The 25388-nt window shown below is 39.1% G+C and overlaps 1 protein-coding gene and 1 long non-coding RNA gene across 3 annotated transcripts in view; one reads left to right on the top strand and one right to left on the bottom strand.

Moving 5' to 3' along the window:
• The window catches only part of Klhl14 (kelch like family member 14), a 95836-nt gene extending 78027 nt beyond the window's left edge, over positions 1 to 17809 (bottom strand). Inside the window, exons 1-2 of one of the 2 annotated variants that reach the window (XM_047526961.1) lie at positions 17569 to 17809; positions 14642 to 15634 (exon numbers count right to left, since the gene is read on the bottom strand). In XM_047526961.1, the coding sequence (XP_047382917.1) occupies positions 14642 to 15591 (950 nt within the window). In that variant the 5' untranslated portion in view covers positions 15592 to 15634; positions 17569 to 17809. Of the gene's footprint in view, positions 1 to 14641; positions 16466 to 17568 lie in introns of those variants that run through there. The other variant, XM_047526960.1, reaches the window with a different exon arrangement.
• Positions 14434 to 15662, top strand: LOC124965817 (uncharacterized). The gene is made up of 3 exons (XR_007105235.1): positions 14434 to 14964; positions 15035 to 15216; positions 15517 to 15662. It is a non-coding gene; the product is annotated as an uncharacterized LOC124965817 (long non-coding RNA).
• Positions 17810 to 25388: the final 7579 nt, after the last annotated feature.

A 25388-nucleotide genomic window follows, 5' to 3' on the forward strand; every position in this document is an offset into this window, starting at 1 on the left:
GGAAAACAGAAATAATTATGTTAGATCTGTGATTTTCAAAGTGTGGTCTAAAAGCCACCGGAAGTAAAATCACCTGGGATTCTTACTAAATATGCCGGTTCCTGGGACCATATTCCAGACCAATTTATTTAAAATCTCTGGGGTTGGCGTGGGAAAGATACATTTTTATAAAACATCTCTGTGGTTGAGTCTTAAGAGAACTACCGATTAACACAAGATTTTCTGGGATGGAGGAAAGAGGGACTGTATTTTATTTTTTTTCCACTTGTAGTTTTGCCTTGCTGAAAGAGGCAAAAGATTTGGATAGATGCTCACCTGTCTGTATAACTTTGCCTATACTGATCTAGGTGAAAAGTAACATTTCAATTAGTTTTCCTAACCTGACCTGTTTTCTAGTTCCTGATATCCTCTTCTTGGCTTTTGTGATCAATTTGTCTCCTCCAAACTCATATGTTGAAGTCCTAAACCTCAATGTGACATTATATGTACCTTTAAGGATTTGAAGTTAAAGGATGGTCATCTGAGAGGGACCCTAATCCAACAGGATTGATGTGCTTGTAAGAAGAGGAAGAGATATGAGATCTCTTGCGCAAACACCAAGGAAAGAATATGTGAGGATACAGAGAAAAGGCCTACAAGCCAGGGAGAGAGGCCTCACCAGAAACCAAGGTTTCTCTGGTCTTGAATCTTGGTCTTGAACTTCTGACCTCCAGTCACCCCGTCTGTGGTATTCTACAGTGGCAGCCCAGCAGACTAACACAGCTCTCTTTAATAGAACTGTCCAGCCAATAGGAATGTAGGCTGGAAAGGACCAAAGAGTCTCACGCTCATTTTTAGGAACTGACACTTGAGATGGAACCCTCGTGGTGAAACCCAGTGTGACTGCCTTGAGAAAAGATCTTAACTTCACAAAGAATAGCTGGACTTCATAGCCATCTATCAACCAGGCTCTGTATGGAGACAATGGAAGGTGAAGAGGCAGACTCCGTACTTACTCCTCTGGTGCTCAGGATACAGTACGCATGCAGCAAATGTTAATGGATGACAGTATTGCAAAGGCAGAAGGGGAAACTAGTAGGGATAAGAATAGATATATCTTATATAGAGAAATGACTGCCATAAACTTTTGTGATGGGCTGTAATTAGCATCTATAGAGTCATTGACATAAATTTTCAGGAATTTTAAACATTTCTCATGCTCTGAGACTAGTTTCCTTGCTTAAAAAAAAAAAAAATGAAGCACTCTCTAGCAAAATTCTTTCTAGGATAAGATTATTCTTTCTAGGTCAAAAAGGCTATTGTTTTCTGAACTTGGACTGTTAGTTTGACTCCATTGACGGAAGCCTTGAGGAGTTCTTTGGTGCACACAGATGCCCCCTTCCTTGGAATGGATCTTTACTGTAGCTAAGCTACTTGTTGCTGGTGTAATTTGCTGCTCTTTAACTCTGGAAAAATCCCAAGTCTTAAATTTATTTGAATGCATTGAGGATGGTATTTAAACCTTTCAGTATTGCACTGTCTGCTTTCTCTCTTTCTAAATTTTGAATATGATAATGCCTGAGCAGCATTAGTGGAGTTTGTCAGGATTCTAGGTGTCTCAAGAATCCAGAATGAAGTACCTTCTCTAACAAGACTTTTGTCAAGGGAAGAAGACACCTAGGTTCTAAAGAAAGGAAGAAAAAGTGAGACATTGAGAAGTCATCTGCTTTCTTGGCACCTGTTGGTTATGCATCCTAAACACTAGAAATGTATCACATCCTTACTAAAATCACTACCACCTTGCATTCAAAGTTATGATAGTGATCCAGAGTTTTCTTTGTTATGTAACTGAGAGGCGAATCTTTTAACAGAGGGTAAAATGGAAATCGTTCTGTCCTGAAGCATAATCATGAAGCCTTGGGTTCAGTTTGTTGACTGTTCTCCATATCCACACACTCCAAGCTAAAGTAACGTCGCCAAACCTATGTAGAGGAATACAAAGTAATTTCTTGTCGAGTGGTAGGTTTTGGGGTTGGGGCTGTGGCTCAGAGGCAGAGCACCTGCCTAGCAGATGTGAGGTACTGGGTTCAATCCTCAGTACCACATAAAAATAAACAAATAAAATAAAGGCTCTGTCCATCTACAACTACCAAAAAAATTAAAAATAAACAAGTTGTAGGGTTTTTTTTTTTTTTTTTGGTCCCCGAGGAAAACTGCAGGGAGACTGCATCAAGGAAAAGGGAAAGACGAACCCGCACAAGTCATTCTCATGATGGATTTAGCTTTTCCATGTCTTGGCGATGTGTGTAGTGAAGCCCTCAGCTGAGTCTCAGCCATGACTGAAAATCCTATGCTTTGCTGTTTCCTGCTGATCCCCACAAGGAATGCTTTTACATCACTCTTAAACTGAGAGTTTCTATTTTTTTTTTCATTTTGTTCTCTTTTGACATATTTCTTTTTATTCTGCAGTATTTTTTATGAGTTATCACTATCTTGACAGTTAAAGAATTCCACTTCATTTCCCTAGAATAATTGTTTACATAAACATTGTTGGAATAAATACTTCTTACATGCCTTTAAGAACATTTAAGTACATAACTTGAATAATAAATATTTTTTCTTTAAATAACAGATTTACTTAACCAGGTCCAGGCTACCATTTGAGAAATACAATACCTAAGTCAACAAAACCAAGATAATCAAACAAAGGAGAAAACAAAAAACATCAACATCAATCACAGGTCTTTTTCTCTGTCATGCCAAAACACCAAGATTTTTAATAGTTGTCATATGTATCGTATAAAAATATCTAGAAAAAATTTCCACTATAAATCTGCATGCATTTTCCTCCTATTTTTGCCAAAAAGAACATTTGATTCCTGTAGAAAGTAGCCCCAGTTGTGAAATAGGAACTATAAGAAGCCTTACTAAAAATGCTTAAAAGACTCTTATAATTCAATAATAAAAAGACAACACAACTTTAAAAAATGGCCAAAGGATTTTTTCAAGAAAACATGGTCAATAAACACATGGAAAGATGCTCAACATGAGTAGGCAATAAGGAAATGCAAACCATAATTAGATAGCACTTCACACCCACTAGGATGGCTGTAATGAAAAAGAGAGATAATAAGTGTTGGTGAGGCTGTGGAGAAATTAAAACCTCATAGGCTGCTGGTAGGAATGCGGAATTGTGCAGCTGCTTTGGAAAACCATCTGGTGGTTCCAAAAAAGGCTAGCCAATTATTTACTATTAATTAAGTTACCTTGGGAGCCAGTAATTCTACACATAGGTGTATACTCAAGGGAAATGAAAGCATATTACTATACAAAAACTTGTACATAGGTGCCCACAAGAGCATAATTCATAATAGGAAAATATGGAAACAATCCGTGTCCATCAATAAATGAATGTGATATAATGAATCATTATTCAGGCATAAAAAGAAGTGAAGTATTGTTACATACCACAACCTGATAAAGTTTGAATATGTTGTGTTGCATGAAAGAAACTAGTCAAAAAATACCACAAATTGTATGATTCCATTTATGGTAAGTGTCCGGAGTAGGCAAATCTATGGAGGCAGAATACAGATTAATGGCTACCTAATGCTGAGGTGGGGGAGATGTCAGTGGTGGTGGTGGTGGGAAATGGGGCTGATTAATAACAGGTATGGATTTTTTTGAAGGGGAATAGAAGGATGATAAAATATCCTAAAGTTGATTGTGCTAATGGCTGCTTAACTCTGAATATAATAAGCCTACTGAATTATACACTTACATGGGAGGATCGCACCACTCAATAGAGCTGTTCAATGTGAATCTACCATGATTTTTCTAACTTTTCTGATTGCTGATATGGGCAGACTTAGAAGGGATTCCAGGACAAGCTAGGCTTTGTAGGTAACTCAAAGGTGGATAAAATGAATATAATATAAAACATGAAACAGTGAATACAATGCATAATGCTTGAAGCATTATCATTATTAGAAGAACACTGGAACTCAGGGTGTGGGGACCCAATGAACATATCATATGGAATTAACAGTTCTGCCTAATAAAGGCATATTAGATGTAAATAGAACTATTCCTATAAAAATAAAAGCTATCAATTATTAAGTATTCATGGCCAGACTCAAGACTAGATGTTGTAGATACAAAATTTTGACACATGCAATTGCACTGAGGTGAATATTATTATGTGCATTCTATAGGAGGGGAATCTGAAAATAGGTTAAGTAAAATTACCCAAAGAGAGACAGCTTGTAAGTGGTTGAGGTGGGATTTGAACCCACATCTGTCTGACTTTTAGGTTTTAATAATTATGCAAGAGAGCAGTTTAAGATAGTTGCATTATAACTTCAGCTTTTTATTTGTACATCCTATTACATCTCTCTGTCTCTCCCTCTTGTTATTTTGGAGTGAATGCTTGTGAAAACCTTGAGAGAGGGAGATTATAGAAATTGCCACTGACAGTGATGGTACGGTTGCTATAGTAACCAATCCACCAAATTTGTTTGTGCTACTAGGCACACACTTCTGTCTCTGTAATACACCCATACTGACTAGGATTCCTCACAGTATGAATTAACCCCTGTTAATGCACATGGAATAGCAAGTGCTGAGAGTCTATTGTACTTCTGACAGCATTAAAGTATTTCCTTCAAAGTTTCCTTCCCTGACTCAGATTTGGCATTCCTCCTTCCAATCTGCATCTTCCTTTTGCACAGGATGCTCTGGTGGGGTTGATTTTGAGGGATGGCTAAGTATCAGGGCCTAAACAGCAGCCTGCTGCTTTGTTCTAAGCAAGATTTATAAATAAGACTATTTTCTTTCGGCAACAAATGAACACTCCCTATGTGATAATTCCTCACTCTGGGCCTGACTCTGAATTGATGACCATCCCATCCCACCCTCACCCCCATGTACAAAACAGACCTCTATCTGATTTAAAAAAATGTCTCAGAAGTTACTGTATAGAAAATTGGAAGTTAGTAACCAACAATATGAGGTTTGCGGACACACACATACACACAAATCCATCTATCCACATTTTTCAACAATGCCTCTATATTTTCAAGGACTCTTTCTTCTTGGATATTGATGCTTTCTCTCTTCCTCCTCCTCTCCATTTCACTGGCCTCGCCTGTCTTCAGAGGCACCTGAAGGCACATAAGGCAGGGAAGTGAAACCGACTGTAATTCTTCAGTTCACTTCTCTGCAGCCTCCAGTGAGCCAGTCTCCATACGGTGGCCCAGCTGAGCTCTGAGAAGTTCAGAGTCCCTGCGCAGGTGCAATTTACCAGCCCGCTCACAGGAGCTCTGGGAGCAAAGAAGCCAGACATTTGTATGTGGGAAACACTGGAAGCAGCAGCAAAGGAAGCCTCTGCACTGGAGCACATGAGATTAAAAAGAAGAGTGACTATTTTCTATGAAAGGAAGAAATGAAAGACTTTTATACCTAAAAAAGCCATCATTCCCCTTTGAAGGATTAAATATAAGTTGCTGAAAGCCATCAGAAATTCTAATTTTCCTACTTCTGGCTGATGCCCTTGGTTTCACCTTTGAGTCCCTTTAATTTCATTCTTCTAGTTTTAAAAAAATCTCTATTTCTGTGCTGTCAGTGAAACTGCAAATATGCCCTTGAGTTTTCTTAATAGGCAGTGTATTCAGGTATATTTTGCTTAATGCATCTTTTAAAATTACTAATAAATCAATTTTTAAATAGCATTCTAGCATTTAGTTTTTTTTTTTTTTTTTCATTATGTCAACTGATCTTTACCCAAACCCTGAGAAGTAGTACTATAATTATTAGCCCATTTTACTGATGTAGGACCCAGTCAAAGTGCAGGAGCTAGGACACTCATTTAGGTTTATGATCTCAAAGGCAGCAGTTCTTCCATAATTATATTGCTTCTTTTCTCAGTTCAACTAAAAAAGGCATGCTGATTTTTCCATCATAGTATTAGTTGACATGGTTGTTAATGCTTAGCTGGGTCTACAGCTTCCCCTATGATTTGGACAGCCCCTTCTCCAACATTGATGGCACACACCCCTGTTTTCAGTTCCTGGAAGATACCAAGCTCTTTTCTGCCTGGGGACTTTTGCACATGTTCATTTCACAGCTTTGGGTGCCCCAATTATGTATCCTGTCTCCCCCTACCCCCAGACCCTAGACATCTCATTTCCAAGATACATCTTCCACATTTTCTGCAGAGGAAGTCTTCTTTGGCCACTCAGACAAGAATACAGCCCTCTGCTATGTGGCATCTCTGCCTAGAGTCCTTTTTTAGGCTACAGTATGTATTGCTGCCACCATGATTAACTGGTATAATTATTTACTCTTTCCTTTTTGACTATAAACTGCATGAAGCCAGGAACATGTCTCTGTTGTTCAACTCTGTGTCTCAGAACCCAGCACAGAGCTTGGTGAATTGCATATATTCAATACAAATTTGGGGGATATTCTGCAGCACACCTTTTTGTTAGGGGCAAATTGCAATGAATCACCCCAGGTTCCCACCACAGGTGTGACGTGTCACAGGCATGGGTTTAGAAAAGTTGTCAGAGGTTGTGAATGTCTTCTTGCTTCTCAGATCCACTGCCAGCTCAAATTACACTGGCAGCTGAGACAATTTTGTGCAGACCACAGTTATATTTTCGTCTTCTATTATTGACATAACAGGCTGTATCCTTTGAACTCTGACATTTCTGAAACTACTGCATTACCTAGCGCAAGAACAAAGCTTCATTTTAAAAAAAGGAAAAAACATCTTATTTACTCTAATTACACATCTATAATTATTGAATTATAAGCGATAAGTTATTATGATTTACCTTTTTTCCTTGGGGAAACATTATTTCTTTTCTTTTGAGATCTGAAGTTTTTTTAAAAAATGGAATTATGTTAACAACTCTGAATTATAAGATAGAGTGTGTACTGTAAAATTTGACAGAAAAAGAAAAAAGAAAAATCATCCAAAATACCATCAGAATATCACTTCTTAATATTTTGGGGATATAACCGTCCATTGGCATACATATTTGTTATTTGTTTTATAGAATTGTGCTAATGTTGCATAATAATATAAATGCAAATTTACCTAAAAAAAAAAAAGAAGATAGAGTGTATAGTGATTCAGATGTTTCTTGATTTGTATTTATCTGTCCAACAGATATTGAACTCCTAAGCTCCAATCTCTATGATGTCCTGCCCACCTGGGCTGCTAATTTAATTCTCCTTTCTTTCTTTTTCAGCGATTTCAACTCTTAGTCATTTCTTTAATGCTCCAATATTTCTTTGTATTTTTCTTGTTGCTTGTTTTTCTTCTTTTTTCACTTTCCTAGGATTTTTTTTTTTTCGTTTCATTTCCCTACTACTGTAGGCTTTCTGTAGTACCTTTCTGCTATACTTCTAAAGTTGCAAATAGTTCTAACCCTGTTTCCATTAATATTATTTGTGAACAGGAAAACCCCTCCAATATTTATGGCAAAATGACTATACTCACTGTGTGATCTACATTATACCTGATAGTTCTTCCTCTGGTTAACTTACCCTCTTGCCTATATCAAAATGTCATTTTTTTTCTTTTTCTTGTTTTCTTAAAAAAATCACTAGTAATTCATTGTGATGTATCTTGGAAGATAATAGAAAGGACATAGAAAATGTATGCATTTTCTGAAATTCTAGATGAATGACAGAGGCATAAACATTTATGGCATAATAATAATGATAAAAAGGATTTTCTTGAAACGAAATACAAACAATATATTTCCAATGAGAGTAATCTTACTTTATGTTATTAAATTTGCAAGTATTTTTATGATTCTGATTCATACCTGTTGTATTTATCATCTGAAAATATCACTAGCATGAGTAATGCTCTATTTCCACAGAAGCAAAGCTGATACCTTCTGGTACTCTAATGCACAGTTATCCAGGGAAAATAAGTTTTCATCCAAATTTAAGCTTTAAGGTTTTGTTGTATTTTCATAACTGTTTTTCACAGTTAAACTCAAAGTTCTTACATTTACTTATTGACTTATTCTATTTTTCATCAGTCAATATCATAGAGGAAAATCTCAGCAGCCTCTCACTATTCAGTCCCTTGATCTTAGAATTAACAACTAAGTGTGGTAGACCAGTAGGACAGAGTTTCATGCTTCCAGCATGTTCTCACTCTTCTTCATTGTTGAGCAGCTGGAAAAGTTAGAAGATAGGAACTTTTGATCACTTCTGTGGTATGGTAAAACAAATATACAGAAGGTGTAGATCAGAGTTGCTCCTTGTAGAAACCATGGTCTACAAGATACATTCACAAGAAGAGAGCATTCTCTAGACAATGAGGAATCCATCTTGACGCTATTCTGATGATTGGGCAAATGACTTATTGTCTCTGAGCCTCAGTTTTCTAATCTTTAAAAAAGCTTACAGAATTCTGTAAGGAATATGAACAATGTAAGTGATCTGTCAAGCTTCTGGTAGTTGTTCAGTTAGGGATAGCTGTTATCATTACTGGCAGTGTGTGTGTGTGTGTGTGTGTGTGTGTGTAACTATCTTCAAAATAACCCCCAATTTTTTTCACATTAGTTTCTTTAATTCACACTAGTTAAGCCAAATCCTTGGGGTCTATCTCAATTATTTAAAGACCAATAGCAATTCATATTGAACTTGCAGTTTTGGATCAAGGTCAGGTGCTGAGTTACATGCTTTGGTTACAAATATTTAGAGAAGTCACCATCTAGTGGGGAGATAGAAACACAAGACAAATGAAAAGGGAAGAGCATTCCTTCAAGTTTATTCACTTTGAGAAAAAAGGGAGGGTCTACAGACATAGTCCAGTTGATTTACTTAAGTGTCAGGCATCCTGACAACAGGTGTCCTTTGATCACAGCAGTTGAAGGTACAAGATGGTATGGAGAAAAGTAATTTTTCATGTGTTCATTTATATGCATAGATTAGAAAGCTGGATATGTTGCCTGTCAATCTCAGAAAGGAGTGTGTTAAACATACCTGCTGACTCTGATTTCCCACTGGAAATCCTTAAAATACCATAAAAACATTATTCAAACCTCTTGTGAATAATGACCATTCTCTGTGAGGACATTCTGGATCTACGTAATGTTTGAAAAAACAAGCAACTCATTCATTGTTTTAACTAAACACTACTTAACTTTCTGGGATCACTACTAAAAATTTTAAGTCTTATTCCAGAAACCTAAAATTCTGACGGGGCCTGGTAGAATTATGTAGACCTGAAATTTTTTCAAATGAAAGGAAAAGGAATAATGGGGGTTCTTTCCACTAAAGTAAGGTCAATTTTTTTGTCTGTTTGGTTCACCGATACATCTCAAAGGCCTAGAATAGGAGTTGGTAAATCATGACTCACTGAGAAAATCCAGCCCCCTTCCTATTTTTGCACAGTTCAAAAACTAAGAATTTTTTCAATGGTTGAAAATAATCAGAGGAAGAATAATATTTCATGACATGAAAATTATATAAAATCCCTGCCTACAAATGGAGTTTTATCATCATTCATTGACATGGCTATTTTTGTACTACAATGGAGTCACAGAGACCTTATGATCACAAAGCCAGAAGTAATTATTTTTTGGCTTTTTATAGAAAAAAATATTACTGACCTCTGGAACAACACCTCCTAAATTCTTTTAAAGTCAAATACATTAATATTTAACCCTTACGACTTTTCTTCCAAAAGGAAAGCATACGTCTACATAGAACTTTAAGGTTCATCACCATATAATAGCCTAGTATAGAGAGAGTCAAGTAATCAGTAGCACACTGTCTATAAGAACACAGAATCAAGCACCACACTGCCAGGAATTGTCTGTGCAGTCATCGGCACAAAGCTTAACTTCTCTGTGCATCAGTTTTTTTTCACCTAAAACGAGGCTGACGACAACGCCCACTCTTTGAGGGTTGTTAAGAGAATTTTAAAAATTAATGTTTCTAAGTACTTAGAATATCACCTGGCTCACAGTAGCTACTGTAAACAAAGCAACACATTTTCTTACTGTTTTTAAGTTAAATAAATTTGGATACTTATAAATTAACTAAGTAAATGAGTGACCTTGACATGTTCAGAGAAATGGGAAAAAGTATAAGCTTGAAATAAAATTTTAAAATCACTTTTGACTGTAAGTCCTTTAAGCCAATAAATTGCATTAGTAGTTACTCTAATTGCCTTTAGATTGTAGAATATAACTGTTTGGCTCCCATACCTGTGATATGATTTTGTAATCAATGGTCTTGTTTCAGATAATAAACAAATTGAATTCTGAATGGTTGAGTAACTTCTGATACAAAATCTAGCCACCTAACAACTTCTAATCTGAGGGTATCAAATTGATATAAAGGGAAGTAACAATTTAGAAAATGCATGGGTACAAGATCAGTTTGCATTGTTAAGGTTGTTATTCAGTTCTTAGGAAGAGAGCCAATAAAAAATATTATCCTACATTTAAGAAGACACTTTCTAAGCACTAAAGTCAGGAATCAAACTTGTGTATTAGGAAATCTAACGGCTTTTTAATCATTGCAAGACATTTTAACTACTGATATTTAAATTGATTTCAACATTAATTTATGTGAAATCTTTAAATATAGTACATCTTATAGAAAGTTAAATATTTGTATGCTAGCCTCCTATCTATTAAAATACAATTTCTTGAAACTATATTTCAGTATGGGATTGTATACGGGACTTAATAACTGGTGGTTAAATGTTTAAAGAATAATTATTTTCATAATGTTTTTCTTTACAGGAGTCTTCCTGGGGAAGGTCCAAAGGACTTTTGATATGTGCAGTAGTAACACCAATTGAGTAATGCATTGAGGAAGTACAATGTTAGTTTTTCTTATTTCATAATATTAATTCATTCCACTTTTAATAAGCATTTATTTAATGGTTACATTGTGTGAGCTGCAAAGAAAATGTAAAAAAAAGTTAACATCCTAGTGAAATTGGGTTTATTTGGAATAATTACTAAATTATGCATTAAAATTTAAAAATATAAATAAAAACCTTTTGAAGTTACTTACATTAACTTAGACAATAAGTCTTCTGTATTATAAGGTATAGATTTATGACTATAAGTCTATATTCTAAGAGCATAATTTAGACTACAAGTCTTCAGATATTTACTCTTTAATGTACTAGGCATTATATATCAAGTCATTTTATTAATTTTTCACATTTTAGAGGACTTGAACATTGACTTTTCCAGAAACTTTTTCAAGAACTTAATTTATGTATTTTCTTTAAATCATGGGAAAGTTTCACATTTCTTAAAATAAAAAGAATATTTTCAAGAAATGACTTGAAAAATTCTGATTTTTATCTACTCACCTCCTGTCATCTTTTTAACATATTCAAAAATATTGACAGATAAAATTATATATGTACAATGTGAGGTTTTGATACAAGTATACGTTATAGAAAGGTTAAATCATGTTAATTCACCTATCAATCACTTCGCCTACCTATCATAATTTTTGTGAAAATGTTTAAAATCTAATCTTTTAGCAATGGTGAAATATAAATTATTATTGACTATGGTCATAATGCTGTGCAATAGACCACTAAAACTTATTTCTCCATCTAACTGAAACTTTATATCCTTTGTCATGTCATCTTAAATCACATACATACACACACACACATATATAAATATATACACACACATACATATATATATACTTAAACTATATATTTAAACACAAGGTAACAAATGTCTAGTTTTATTTATTATCCTAATGTGTACTTTATTAAAATATAATGTGAATCTGTGTGCAAATAGCTTACTCAGAAAAATAAAACTGGATAAAAATATTAAATTTATTTGAGTATTAATTAAAAAACCTAATACTTGGATTGTTTTATTTTTCTAGACAAGAAAAGATTCAAAATTACTTAATAATCTTTAAAATCATGTTTAAATTATTATTACTGTATTAATATCTCTACTTTCTATAGAAATATCTTCCTAAAGAAGAAATTTTCTTGGAACTATTCTATTTGCTTGTTTTGTTCTCATCCCAACTGACTGCTCAATTTTAATTTTCCATCTCCCTCTTTGCATTTGAGGAACACTTTCTTATTTAGACTTTAAAAACTACAGGTGGATAAAAAGTAATAAATACAATGTCCTTCCATTCCACTTTATTCAATAAACCATAAGGAATCTTGAAAACAATTGGTCAATACATTTATCCTCCTGTTGAACTACATGTAAGGTTGAGAAAACATTTTTGTTTTATGCTGATGCTATCATAAATGGGCTCATTTAATACTACTGAGTTACGTTTTTTTCCAAATTAAAAGTTAAAGATCTGGATATTTACTTTTGCATCTTTTCTGTGACTTAAAGCTAGAACGGTGTGATTAGTTCCTTAAATTAGGATGCTACAGTTAGTAGTAATGGAACAAAATCTAAATTATATTACTTTGAGATCAGTAATAGGTTCACATGAACTATTTTCTTTTCTGTATCTTCCTCTTTTAAAGGAAAATACAGTTTTCTTTCTACTGCAGAAGTATCAGATTCTTGCAGCATCCATGACACTTGTAAGCATTCAGTGGTCAGACACCACTACATATCCTTCAAATGATGTGGCCCAGTGAAGCTGGAAGGTGTCGTCATGGAGTCAGGCAGCCTGGTATCTCAGCCATCCACCAGGACAGAGCCAGCAGGCCCCAGCTGGTGTGCTGAATCCAGACGAAGATGGGAAATGAATTTTGCATTTTCAAAGTCAACTCTCCTAACATTGAATTCTAGGACATACTTACAGATCAAGTGCATTGAGGGCTCCAGAAATTATTTATTGGATCATATTTGTAAAGCTCATCTGCCCAGATCACTCTTAGAACAAGTCAAATCTTAATTTTATTATTCTTCTGGGTTTCTGAATTGATAATAATTATACATCTTTAAAATATAAGAAAGTATGTTCAGGATTATAACTGCAGTGTGCACTTTTGACTCTGTATGATATGTGCTAAATGAAGTATACTTACAGGTCTTTTAAAAGTGAAAAAAAAAAATAAAAATTACAGACTGCTCATCACCAATGCCCATTGGTATGGTAACATTTGCCCATCACACTGAGCTTGCCATTTTGATCTTTAGACAAATGGAAAATTCTTAAAAAATAAAAACACAGTTCATGTCTTATTCCCACTTGGACTCCTGTGCTCAATGTTCAAGCCAAAGAGGGTTTGGATTCTTGCTCTGCTATTGTCCTATTGTCATCTTTGATATCACAAGACATTAACTCATCTCCAACAGATATTAGAAAAATGAACTTACAGGATTTCATACAAGTTCAAGATATCTCACCAGAAATCCTGCTCCTGTTAACCTCAACTTAACACTAGTGCTGCCTAAACAACTGTGGAGAATATCCCCCATTTCTTAAAACTTTAGTTAGCTAGGCCTGGCAGAAACCTAATAACAAATCCCAAAAGATTCCATAAGGCTGCACAAAGTGGACCCTATCCCTTACACAGCATTCTGTGTGGGAACGTGCCATGACAGATTTTCAGACCATGTACTTTCCTAATGTAACACTTGGTGGTTTAGGCTGGAGTAGCCTGGCATCTGGAATCATGATGTTTTATCATGAGAAACTGAGAGGATACTGTTTCTCTTTTCTAAAAAGAGAAAGAAACCCTTTGCTAGGGCTCATTAAAAAGGGTTTTAAAATTGGAGCCAATAAAACACGATTGTCAATTCCTACAGCCTTTTCATCTCAGCAGTATTTTAAAAAGCCATCATTTCTCTCTCCTTTTTGAAATGAAATCCTATTTGCCACACAGACATAGACACATTCTAAATAGCAACAAGAGCAGCAACAACAAGCTAATTTCTCTGGGACTCATGGTCAGGCACACAGACCACCTGGTGCTACAAGATTCCACTCCCTCCCACTCCCCAATTCCCAATTTGCAACTGTATTCCTCTTTGAAATGGAAGTTACTAGGCAAGATTCCTTTTGCTCTGCTCTTCTTTAGAAGCAGAAAAGAAAGGTTTTCTGCAAGATAGAAAAGTTTGTATGGCCACATTTCCAGTAGCGACCCTAACACACAAAGCATTTTGAAGTTCTAACTCCAAAGGGAGCAGATCTCAATCACCAAAACACATAAAAGCCAACTTGAGTGCCTGATAGAAATATGAAAGCTATCCTCTGCTGGCATGCCTGGGCACTTCTGCTGGCCCAAGACAGGAAAGAGGAGTGGGAACTTCTCACAGAAACATTTTCCTTGAGCAAGCCCATCTTGAGATTTGGAAGACAGGCTATGATGGAGAGGCTTCCAAAACTGCACTTTTAACTACCCGGGCCTTTGGCCCCACCTGCCTGTCAATTTCTGTGCGAGTCCACAATTCTCACATTTCCTGCTGTGGGGATATAGAGAATCTGGGCTTCTGAACGCTCAAGGATGCTGTTAGGCCAGTTGCCTACTGACCTTCCAGAGACTCTAAAATCAACTTTCTCTACACCTTCTGAATTGTTTGCGTTTGTTTTCAGCTTGTCGGAGCCTCCTGCCCAGCCCACCCTTCTCCCCCCTCCTCCCTGCCCCCTCCCCTCCCTCCGGCCTCTCGGGCTCCCCCCGCACCCCGCCCTCGTCTTTGTTGTCTCCTACCTGCTGGCCAGGCTCTGCCTGCAGTGCTGCCTGAAGGGCATCAGGTGGTAGTTCATGGCGTCCAGCAGCAGCTTCTGGCAGACGGGGTCGGTGCGCATGAAATCCACTGACTGGACCCGCTCCACCAGCTCCGGGGCCGGGATGAGTGCGAAGCGGAGGCGCTTCATGAGGTCGGGCGCGTACTGCATGCGGGTCTCGCGGTCGTGCTCCAGCCACAGCACGGACATCTGGAAGAGCGCCAGCTCCGACTCCACGGGGGGCGGCAGCGAGTCCAGCAGGGCGCGCATCTCCTCGAAGTTAAGCAGCAGCACATCTTCCACCAGGTACTTGTTGGCCAGCTTCTTGGTCTCCTCCAGGCCGTGCAGCGCGGCTATCTTACACACCTGCTTATAGTTCTGCACCGAGATCTGGTCGTTGAGGAACTGCACGCAGAGCTTGGTGACCTGGGGGATGTGCAAGATCTTGCTGACCGACAGCACCTCCTCCACCGTGTCCAGGGAGAGGGTCACGTTGGCCGTATAGAGGTACTCGAGCACTAGACGCAGCCCGATGGACGAGCAGCCCTGCAACACCAGGTTGTTGATGGCCCGGGGGCTGGTCAGTAGCTTGTCGTCGGGGGAGGAGGAAGGAGTCCCGGGCTCCTCCTGTGGCGGCGGTTGCTGCTGTTGTGGCGGCTGCTGCTGCTGCGGCTGCTGCTGCTGGTCCTTGGGGGCCCCCAGGCCGTCCTGACCGCCGACCCCTCCCCCGAGAGGGGGGTGGCTGGAGAAGAGCGATCGGAAGTACTGCGAGCAGGAGGCCAGCACGGCCTTGTGGCAGTGGAACTGCTGGCCCTGGGCCGTCAGGGTCACGTCGCAAAATAGCTGCTTCCTCCACAGCAGGTTGAGGCCGTGCAGCAGGTTGTCGCTGTGGCTGGGGTCGAAGGTAGAGGTCCTGTCCCCGGATCTGGACATGGCGAGCTGACTCGGCACACCTGGCTTTAAACCCTCCTCCAACCTGGCAGACAGGGGTGGGGGATGGGAGGGGGAGCAGGGTGGTAGAGGGATGGGGTGTGGTCGGGGTGGGGAAGGGTGTGGAGGGGAGGGGAGGGCAAAGAACAACAATCAAGGCTCTGCTTGGTTCCCTCCCGGCGCGCTCCGGACCCCGACCCTAAGAGGAAGGTCTGAAGGCGCTGGATCCGTGAGCGCCACCCGAAGGGCCCTGTCTGAGGTCCGGGCGCTCTTTTTGCTCCTTGCTACCTTCCACACACTTCGTCCCTCACTTTCCTAAAACCACCCCGGCTCGGCTGTTGGCAGCGACAGCGATGGCACCAGCGACGGCAAAGTGGAGGCTGAGGCCGAGATGCCTCGTGGGCTCGTGTCCATCGGGCCAGATGAAGGGAAAGACCGGGATTGGGGAGTCTGGGGTGCCTCGAGAGAGCTGAAGCGACCGACGGCGGTGGTTCCAGGTCAACTCGTGCTCCAAGCTTTGCTTTTCGTAGTTGGCCCAGTTTGGGGGTTAGGGTGGGAAAGGGGGGCAGACAGGCGTGCGGGTGGGCGATTCTTAGCTCCTCAAAAGCTGGGAACCCCCTCGATTATCCGTGCTGCCCCGAGAAACTCCTAGGCTAATAGTCTGAGAGAGGAGATAAAGCCCTTTCTTCTCCCGGGAAAGTGCAGCGGAGCGCGGTGAGGACCAGCTCAGTGGACTCGGCAGAGGCGGGAGCTGTCCTTATCAATTCTAGCTCATTTCCCTCACCCCGGCCCTGCCCGCTTCCCTGCTTCGCAAACTGTTGGCTTCCCCGTCACCACTCAGTTTTGCTAATTTTCCAGAGACGCCTTTAAACCTGGTAGAAGAATCCTTCCACCCCCCACCCTCATCCCTCCCCCCACGCCTCCGGCACTTCAAAGCACGGAAGTTCAGACATCTATCTCCCCTTCCAGCGCGGGGCGGCACCGAGGAAGATGAGGGGGGAAGTGGGGCTACTAGGTGAATTTACAGCAAGAACCTGGGGGCCGGGAGGGACTCCTATGGACGGTTCTCCCTCCCGGGCACCAGGCACAGACGCTTTAACTCCAGTAACTGTGAGAAGTTCAAGTTAGAAGGCAGGTGTTGGGGGAGGGGTGGGGGCTGGCCAATGGGTGGGGGGGATGCAGTCCTGTGCGGGGACAGCTTCCCACCCCGCACGGTTCCTGGCAGCCGCAGCTTCCTTCCAAATGCCTGGGTGCAGCCCCCAGAGGTCCCCCATCTGGGCACCCCCCATTCCCCGACCCTGGAACTACTTCTGTAAAAAGTCTGAGCTGCCGGCATCTAGGAGGAGGAGGGTAGGGTGGGGGAGGCAAGGCGAAATCGATACGCCCGGTCCTTAACCTGTAATTGCACCTTCCAGGGCTGAGCGGAAAGGGACCCTCTGCCCGCATCCCGCCCGCGCGCCCGCCGGGGAGAGCAGCCGCCGCCGTCGCCCGGCTCAGAGGGATCCCGCCGGACCTGCCCCTTCCACTGCGGCTCACTCTGCCCTGCCTGGCGCCAGTCCTGGATCGCCGGCTTCCCCTTTCTACCGGACTGGGCTCCTCTCGACTCACTTTACCATCCCGTTCCAGGTGGACCCTAACCTCCCTCGCGCTCCCTCCCCCGGCAGCACCCCCACCCCCGCCCCCAAAGCTCTGGCTTGCCGGAAACATCTCAGAGTCTCTCTCTGGAAGTGGCCCCGGTCATACCTCTCTCTCGCTCTCCCCGCTTCGTTGTCTCGCCCCCCCCCCAATCTTTTCCTAGTCCCCTTCCTTCTTGTCCCCCCCCATCTGCTTATTCTTGCAATGTGAGTTTTATTCTTTATGAGCGTTTGCCACACACCTACCCCCCACCCCTCTGAAAGACTCCCTCCCGTCCCTCCCCCTTCCAACAACCCGAAAGACAACAAAAATACACACAAGGCAGACACAAGGCCAGAAACTTACCTGCTGTCAACCAGCTGCAAAGTCAAGGCTCACTTAAGCTCCCCCCCAAAAATCAATTGTCCTTCCTTTTTAAAGGTTTGCTCTCTCCTTGGGAGGGGGAAAACACCTTCTGGTTCCCAACTCCAGGCAGTCACTCTTTACAATTTATTTTGTCGTACATCATTTGATCACCATGAATTAGCAACAGCAAGAAAATGTAGGAGAGGGAGAAAAGAGAGAAAGAGAGAGGGAGAGAGAGAGGAGAGAGAGAGAGGGAGAGAGAGAGAGAGGGAGCTGAGCTTTCTGCAAGAGAAGAAGAAGAAAAAATGTACGTGTGACAAATTATGCTACCAAGAAACAACACATCATTATCCTTGGGCCTGGGGCTCAGTGAGTCGTAACGAGAGTAATAGGAAATCCACGGTTGGGGAGAGAAACGGTCGTGCTTGGCCAGTAGAGAGAGACCATACAGGGGGATGGATGCTGGAGAGACTCGCAAAATTATGGCTCAAGGCTATTGTAAAAATTGTCGAGCGTAAATGACTGCGATTTCAAACATCTTTGGAAGAAAGAAGGGGAAAAAGCGAGCCCCCCCTCCCTCCCTCTCCCTCTCTCTCCCTCTCTCTTCTCTTCTCTCTATAAAGAACCGTCAAGTTTTAGTGCGCATTGCTAATTAGTCAATTTCTCTCTGCCTTCACAGGCTGGCGACTTCGCTGCTGAGCTGAAACTGCTAATTTCTGTGACCAGCTTTTTTCTTAGCTGTGATCTGGATGAATGAGTAGCTGTCTCACAGAGATGACAAAAATAAACTCTAATCCCCCCCAAAATTTCCACTACATCTTTCTCATGCATAGATTTATGATCTTCAAGCGCTCTGTGCAATATGCAAACTTTTTTTTGTGTCTGTATATATGCTGTTGTTTCCAGATTTTACTACATTGGTATGCTGCTTTTCCCTTCCACCCCCCACATTATGAAATGCAGAAACTGTCTGATCTCAAAGTATGCTTAGATGCCACTTTATCCGGTCTTGGTTTTGGGGGTTTGGGGCTGACTTGGAAGACACTAGCCCTTGCCTAAGAGGTGAGTGGCTCAGTACACAAACTGGGGGCGGGGTAATCAAACTGGTAGAATAGAGGGTAGCCCTTGGCTTTATATTTGTTTCCCTGCACCATTCAAGCCTTATGATCCTGTTTGAAAACATGTTTTCTCTATCATTTTTGTCTGGTTAAACAACCACCTCTGAAGTTCTCTGTCAGCTCTTCAACAGATAAGGGTTCAGAAATCACATTTTTTTTGGTAGGAAAATTATCATATTGTCAGACTTGTATTTCAATTAGGAGTCTTTGATTTGCAGGAGCTAGAATCAAGTGCTAGGCAACCCAACTACAATTTCACAAATGTAACCTTTCAACTTTGGAGTTCACCTGATATATAAGGGCAATGACATGGTGCTCACATTTCTGACCCTGCTTAGCATGCAAAATGAACCTCAGCATGTTTCTGGAATTCTAGCTGCACCAGAGATTCATGTGCATTTTGGTAGAGGACATGTTCTCCAGACTTATCTCATGATGTATTGCGCCCTTACATTTATAGCCCTGCATTTCGGTTGTCAATGGGGGTTGGAGGTGTCCAAGAAAGAAAAAAGGAAGCAGAAAAAGAAAGGTATGCCCTTGAATAAAATGGACATGAGAGAAAGCTGGACATGAGTTAAATTGAGTTTTTCTTGCTATTAAATACATGAGTATGATTCATTTTAATTTATATATGCTCTGATTAGTCTCCTTATTAAAATACACATCAGGGTACCCCAAAAGACTGTCTTTTAACCTCCTCTTTTGATTTGTGAGAGATGGAAAGACACCTGCTTAAGGGAGGGGGAAGAAAACTGAAAATTCAGAGGTTCGGAAATAGGGAATTCCCCATGTGGAATGATAAACATTAACATGCATGTACAATATTTACTCTTAAATAAACGAAGAAGGATCAAACGGAAGCATTTACTCCTCACAAAGGCCCTTTTCCATCAAGGTCCTAGATAATCTGAGTGCAAGACTTTTTTATTCAGATCCTGCTGAGACACTGCATTCTCATATTCATATTTATAACAGAAAAGCCCAAATACATAGTAAAATAGAAAGGATTTGTTTGTTTGTTTAGGACAGGGGAAGGAAAACGATCAGATTATTCAAATCCTCTGGTCCTCCCATTCTATTTTATTTTTTGAATGTCTTCTATTTGAGTCTTGAATAGGAAGACTGTGCAACTGTAAGATGAGTGCCTTTTTGGGTTTCTGTCATTAGCAATTAAAGCTAAGTATATGGAGTCACCAAATTCTCATATATGCAAAGTACTATTTTTATGTTATGCTTTTTGTGCTGGTATTTATGAACTTCCAATGAAGTATTTTGAACTGAACCCAAAGGTGAATATCAGTATTGATTACTTAAATTGTTGCTGCCTTCCCATTTTATCATAAAGGAATTAAAGCATATTTTGTAGGCCTCAAAATATCTTAGATTTGAATTTCTTTTCTTTCTTTCTTTTTTTTCTATTGATGGGATATACTTGTCATTAATTATGATTACTAGGCTCCTTTTTGCTTCCAGAAATATAAAAGCCACATTTCAAAAATTTTAACTATCTGTAATTTCAATGCTTATTTAACATATAGGTAGAAGGGGAAAAAAACCTGGGTTAGGGGCTTGCAATTCTAAAACAGGTGTTAAAATGAAGTGGAATGATCTGTTTTCTTCTACATCTTTAAGTTACCCTATTCAACAATGCTTACAATTTATGGTTATTTTGTAAGCAATTAAAAAAGAACATCAATAACAAAAAATCCCTTTATAATCTGAGCATAAACTAGCATATATATCATGTAAATCTCACACCTCCAATATCTTACACTGGCTTTGACTGAAATTATTGCAGAACTCACAAATGATATGACACTATTTACAATAAATTCCGTTATGAAAGATTCAATTTGCAGCAATCAGATGCTAGCTACTAAGCGATTGTAAGTATTTGAATTTTATCCTACTTCACTGTTCAACGTACAGAAATTGCATCTGTGTGTTTGATCTGTCCTGCTGAGCACTATCAGCAGCTCGCATCTCTGCCACTATTGTTTTTAAAATGGCAGGAAGGACGTGACTAGTCAAGAGCACTCAGCAGGATGGATTTCACATGGCAGAAGAGAAGCCAGAATTGTCTTTGAAAAAAATACATAATCGTGTAGTCATCTAATTCAAGCAGTCTTCATACTTCAACAGAATTATCAAAATTATTCATCAGTGAATCTGCATTTAAACTATGTACAGTGGAGAGATTCTGAAACTATCACCACTGAGCAGTCTACTAGTGCTGCCATTAGCTCTGAGCCGTCTGGTCAGTCTTCAAGGTGGCAGATATCCAGGCCAATCAGTGACTCCAGTTGCTCACAACCAACTTTCTGGACTGAATGAACTGAAGATTATCCTTAGGGCAGATCTAGAAGTGTTTTACAGCCTAACTTGAAGGAGTAGCCACACTGAAACTTAATTTTCCTCACTCTTGACTTTCCTGGTTCAGAGATATGAGTTATCAACAAATTATATGAATATTCAAACCTGGCCTCACCTGTGTTTCTTTTAGTTAGTAAATAGTACTTCCACATGGCCTGACCTTTAAGATTGCTGGGAGAAATTATTCCGTTTTACAGATGGAACAAAATTGAGTTGTGAAGGACCACATAGGTCCCTCAGAGCCGAGAACGGCAAAACTCAAACACAGCCCAGTTTTGAATTTTCAATGGGTAGTTCTTGCCAGAGATATCACAAAGTCATAATCACCAAGAAGCTTACTGAAGAGTAAAAAAACAACAATAACAACAAAACTAGCAAAAGCAAAAGTCAGAAACAAACCAACCCCTGAAATAATAGTTAAAATAAGAAATGGTGCTACTGGCTTACCTTTAGTTAAAAACCAATAGTTTAGTATTTCTCTTGGGTCAAGCCCAAATCCTTGACCTTGACCCCAAAGGAGCTCAGATTCCCAAGAACCTAGTTCTAGCTCCTCTGGGCAGTCTTATTTGTTAACTGTCCTCTGGTCATGCCCCACTTGTGCATCTGGTGCTTCCACTTAGGTGTGTTCTTATGAGGAGCTTTGGTTCTTTACACATAGAAATCCCACCTACCTCTCAAGATTAAACAGATTTCTTTCCACTGTGAAATGTCCACAAGCAACTTCAAAAAGAATGACAATTGCTTGTGGAGTTCATTGGTTGTATGGTGTGCACTATTCTAAGTCCTTCAGATGTTTTGTTTTCTTGATAAAATAAACATTAGTGCCTTGCCAATCCTTTGAGACAGTATAGTAGGTTATAAAAATGGGCCCATCTTTCCACCCTTCCTGATAGTCACTCTCCATTATATTGTCATTTTGCTGCTTTTCCTGTCAAGAATGAAATCTATTTCTCTACTCCTTAAATTTGAACTGACCTTATAACTTGCTTAGATCCATAGAATCTTGCAGAAGTGACTGGGCCAATTCTGGATCTAAGCCTCAAGAAACCTTGTGTGCTTCAACTCTCCCCAGTTCAACTCTTTTGGAATCCTGCCAGCTGCCATGTAAAGAAGCCCAGGCTAGCTTGGTGAGAGATGATATACCATGTAAAACAGACATTTCCCAACTCACCTGGTAACTGAACTCAGATGCATGAATGAGCCCAGCTGAGACAGGAGACCCGGCATAGTCCAAATTGATTATTCACAGAACACTAAGCTAAATAAATGGATGTTGTTTTAAGTCATTAGCTTTTGGGGGTGATATGTTCCATGGTAAAATTAGCTGATAAAGAAAGGTACTATTATTATCATTTGACTAATGGATAAAGTGAAGTACAAAGATATCAGATAAAAATTTTAGAATCATATAACTTGGAAACAAAATAGAGCTGAGATTCAAACTAACACGACTTGCCTCCAGAGGTTAGTTATTCTACTCCACTGTCCAGGGCCTTCCACACACATTTTTCTTTCATTCATTCACTCGTTCATTCATTCATTCATTCACTCATTCGTTCATTCATTCATTGATTCAATTCTACACTTAGTACTTATCAAATACAAAACAACTAGCTAAATATTGATGATATTATGATGAATAAAATTGCATCCTTGCCCTCAAGGGGCTAATATTCTAGTACAGGTAAATTAGACACACCAACTGAATAATTATAATTGATAATTGCCCTAAAAAAGGGTATGTATAAGGAACTATTGGGGCAGAAAAAAACAAGTCTCTAACTACCTCATAGTATTTATTATCCATAATACTCTTTTGATATTGATTGTTTTCTGCTTTATTAGTTGATTTTTTAGGGAAAAATCTATTTTATCATCACAACTCGATTTTCTTGGGGAAAAAATTCCTTCTGCTTAGTAAAGATTTCCCATGGTGCATAGCTTTATGCCTGTCCATAGTAGTATTCAATAAATATGTTCATGGGTTATTAAGGGTAAATTTTCAAGTTTATCAGACAAATAGCAGAAAACGGGTGTGGGGGGTTAATTTCACAAAAACTATTTTGGGCATTTGAACAAAATGATGTCAGTCAGTCTCCCAAATGTATTGATCTACTGTTTTACAATTAAGAAAATCTTTATGATCTTGTGAAATTATTGCTCACAACATATAAAGCAGAGCTTGGTGAGACCTTAGCAAATGCATCCTCATATCTTTTGCTTAAGGCAAACATCACCCAGCAAAATTCTCGGAAAACTTGGGAAGTAGTTACTTTCACAGAAATATTAATTAAACTAGTAAACAAAGGTAGCACAGCTCTGTGACTCTGAGCACAGAACTGGAAGAAGACCCCTAGGGTTTGAATCCTGGCTCTGGCACTTTCCACCTCTGCCCAGTTTCCTCATCTGAGGGTGGAGTAATGATAGCATCTACTTTAGGCATTTTATGATGTTAAATTTTTGTAAAAATATGTAAAGTGCCTAGAACAGTGTCAGACATATAATGAATATAATTCAAATGATTGTTGAGTAAAAAATAAACAGACATAGGAACAGATTTCTCTACTTAGTCTTCCTTTTATTTCTTCTTTTCTGTAGATTATGCCTAGGGTTCAACAGCTACAAGGTGAAGGAAAGAATAAAATCTACTTTTTTTAGAATTGTAATAATTTATGATGCTATTCAAAGGGCTGTTGGTCATTTTAACAAAAGTACCACTATTTTTGACTTTGCTTTTTAGATATTGTAAGTTGCATTAGTTTACCTGTAATTTCAAAAGCCACCACTCCTTTACCTTTGGGGATATTGATAATTCATGCAGATGTCTAGATAATTAAGATAAAAAATAAGAATATTTACCACTTATGATAGGTGGCTGAACATATTTCTGATTTTGAAAAGCAAATTTTTGGAAATTCATGTTTATGCACATGATTGAGATGAGAGAGGATATAGTTGGCTTCTGTCTCTGTCATTACTTGTGACTCTAGACAAATCAGTTTGCTTTTAAAGGCCTTAGTTTTCCTGTACTTGGAGAGAGAGAGCATTTTCTCCATTTAACTACTGTATAGGAGTGTACTGAAGAGAAATGACTAGAATGAATGTCCCCCAAAGTACAATTGGGAACTTTCTTAGTGACTTGTGGGATAAGCTGAAGGTTTAGACAGTGGAAGAAGGAAAAATATATTCTTCTCCTCATGGATATTGCCCAGTCTTGGAGTCACAGATATTTATCCAGTCATCTTTGTGGAAGTAGAGCAGATAGAAAAATAAAAATAAAAATTATAAACATATTTCGAGTGCACTGATACATAAATTATATTCAGTATATTCATAAACTTTTATATGCATCAAAATATTGGAGTTCATAGGAGAGTATTTGTTTTGCTGTAGAAATGACATATTCTGAATGCTCATTAAAGAAAGGCTTAGGACTCATTCCCCATCAGCAGGACAATGCATCCTTATCATACAGAATTATCATACAAATTTGCAAATTATTCTAATCACCTCCATCCTTAATTTTTTCTTTCATTTGTGGCAATAGGTTTTTCTTTACCAATTCTTAAAAATGAAGATTAGCATTACCATGTTTGCATATTCACCAATTTTTTAATAGTTAACGGAAAGCAATGATCTATATTTCTTAGACAAATACCTCTGAGGTTAATAGTGAAATATCATACCATTATTAAAAATTATCACCTTGACTGAGGTGCTAGATTCCCTCACAGGTGAGTTATTTATACCTTAAGGTATTTACTAATTAGTGCTCTTACCTGCTTTGGTATTAGCGCAAAACTCTTTAACTTTCCATTTTCAGAACAATCTTGTTGCTCTGTCTTACCCCTTTTACTACATTTCCATCCCACCCCGGTACTGTCTGATTCCTATTGCAATTGTTTATTTTATAAAGCTTCTTTTCATAATATTTCAGTGACATTGTTCAAATTATTTAAGTTCAATGAAATAATATTTTCATATTGTTGAAGTACTGTCTGAAAGTTTGGATAAATTTTGGTAGTTGATTGGTCGAGGTAACAAAGAATTCTGTTGAGTATTTCATCTTATTTTTTTAAAAGGCAACACACTGACTAAAGGATATATTTTTACAAAATCCAATAGTAACATGCAGCCATGGCTAATACAACATGACAGATCTGAATTGGAATCTTTTCATTTTGTCTTTACATCTTATGAAGCTCAATAATAGAGGAAAACATGGGTCAAGGTAAGGACCAAGTCCTCTGTGGAGATTTAAGTTCAAGCTGTAAGAATATTTGACCCTGTTTGATTCTCTTTTATGTGTATTAATTTCCTTGGCTTTCT

The sequence above is a fragment of the Sciurus carolinensis genome, chromosome 15 (genome assembly GCF_902686445.1).
Source record: "Sciurus carolinensis chromosome 15, mSciCar1.2, whole genome shotgun sequence".
In the NCBI taxonomy this organism is placed as follows: Eukaryota; Metazoa; Chordata; class Mammalia; order Rodentia; family Sciuridae; genus Sciurus; species Sciurus carolinensis.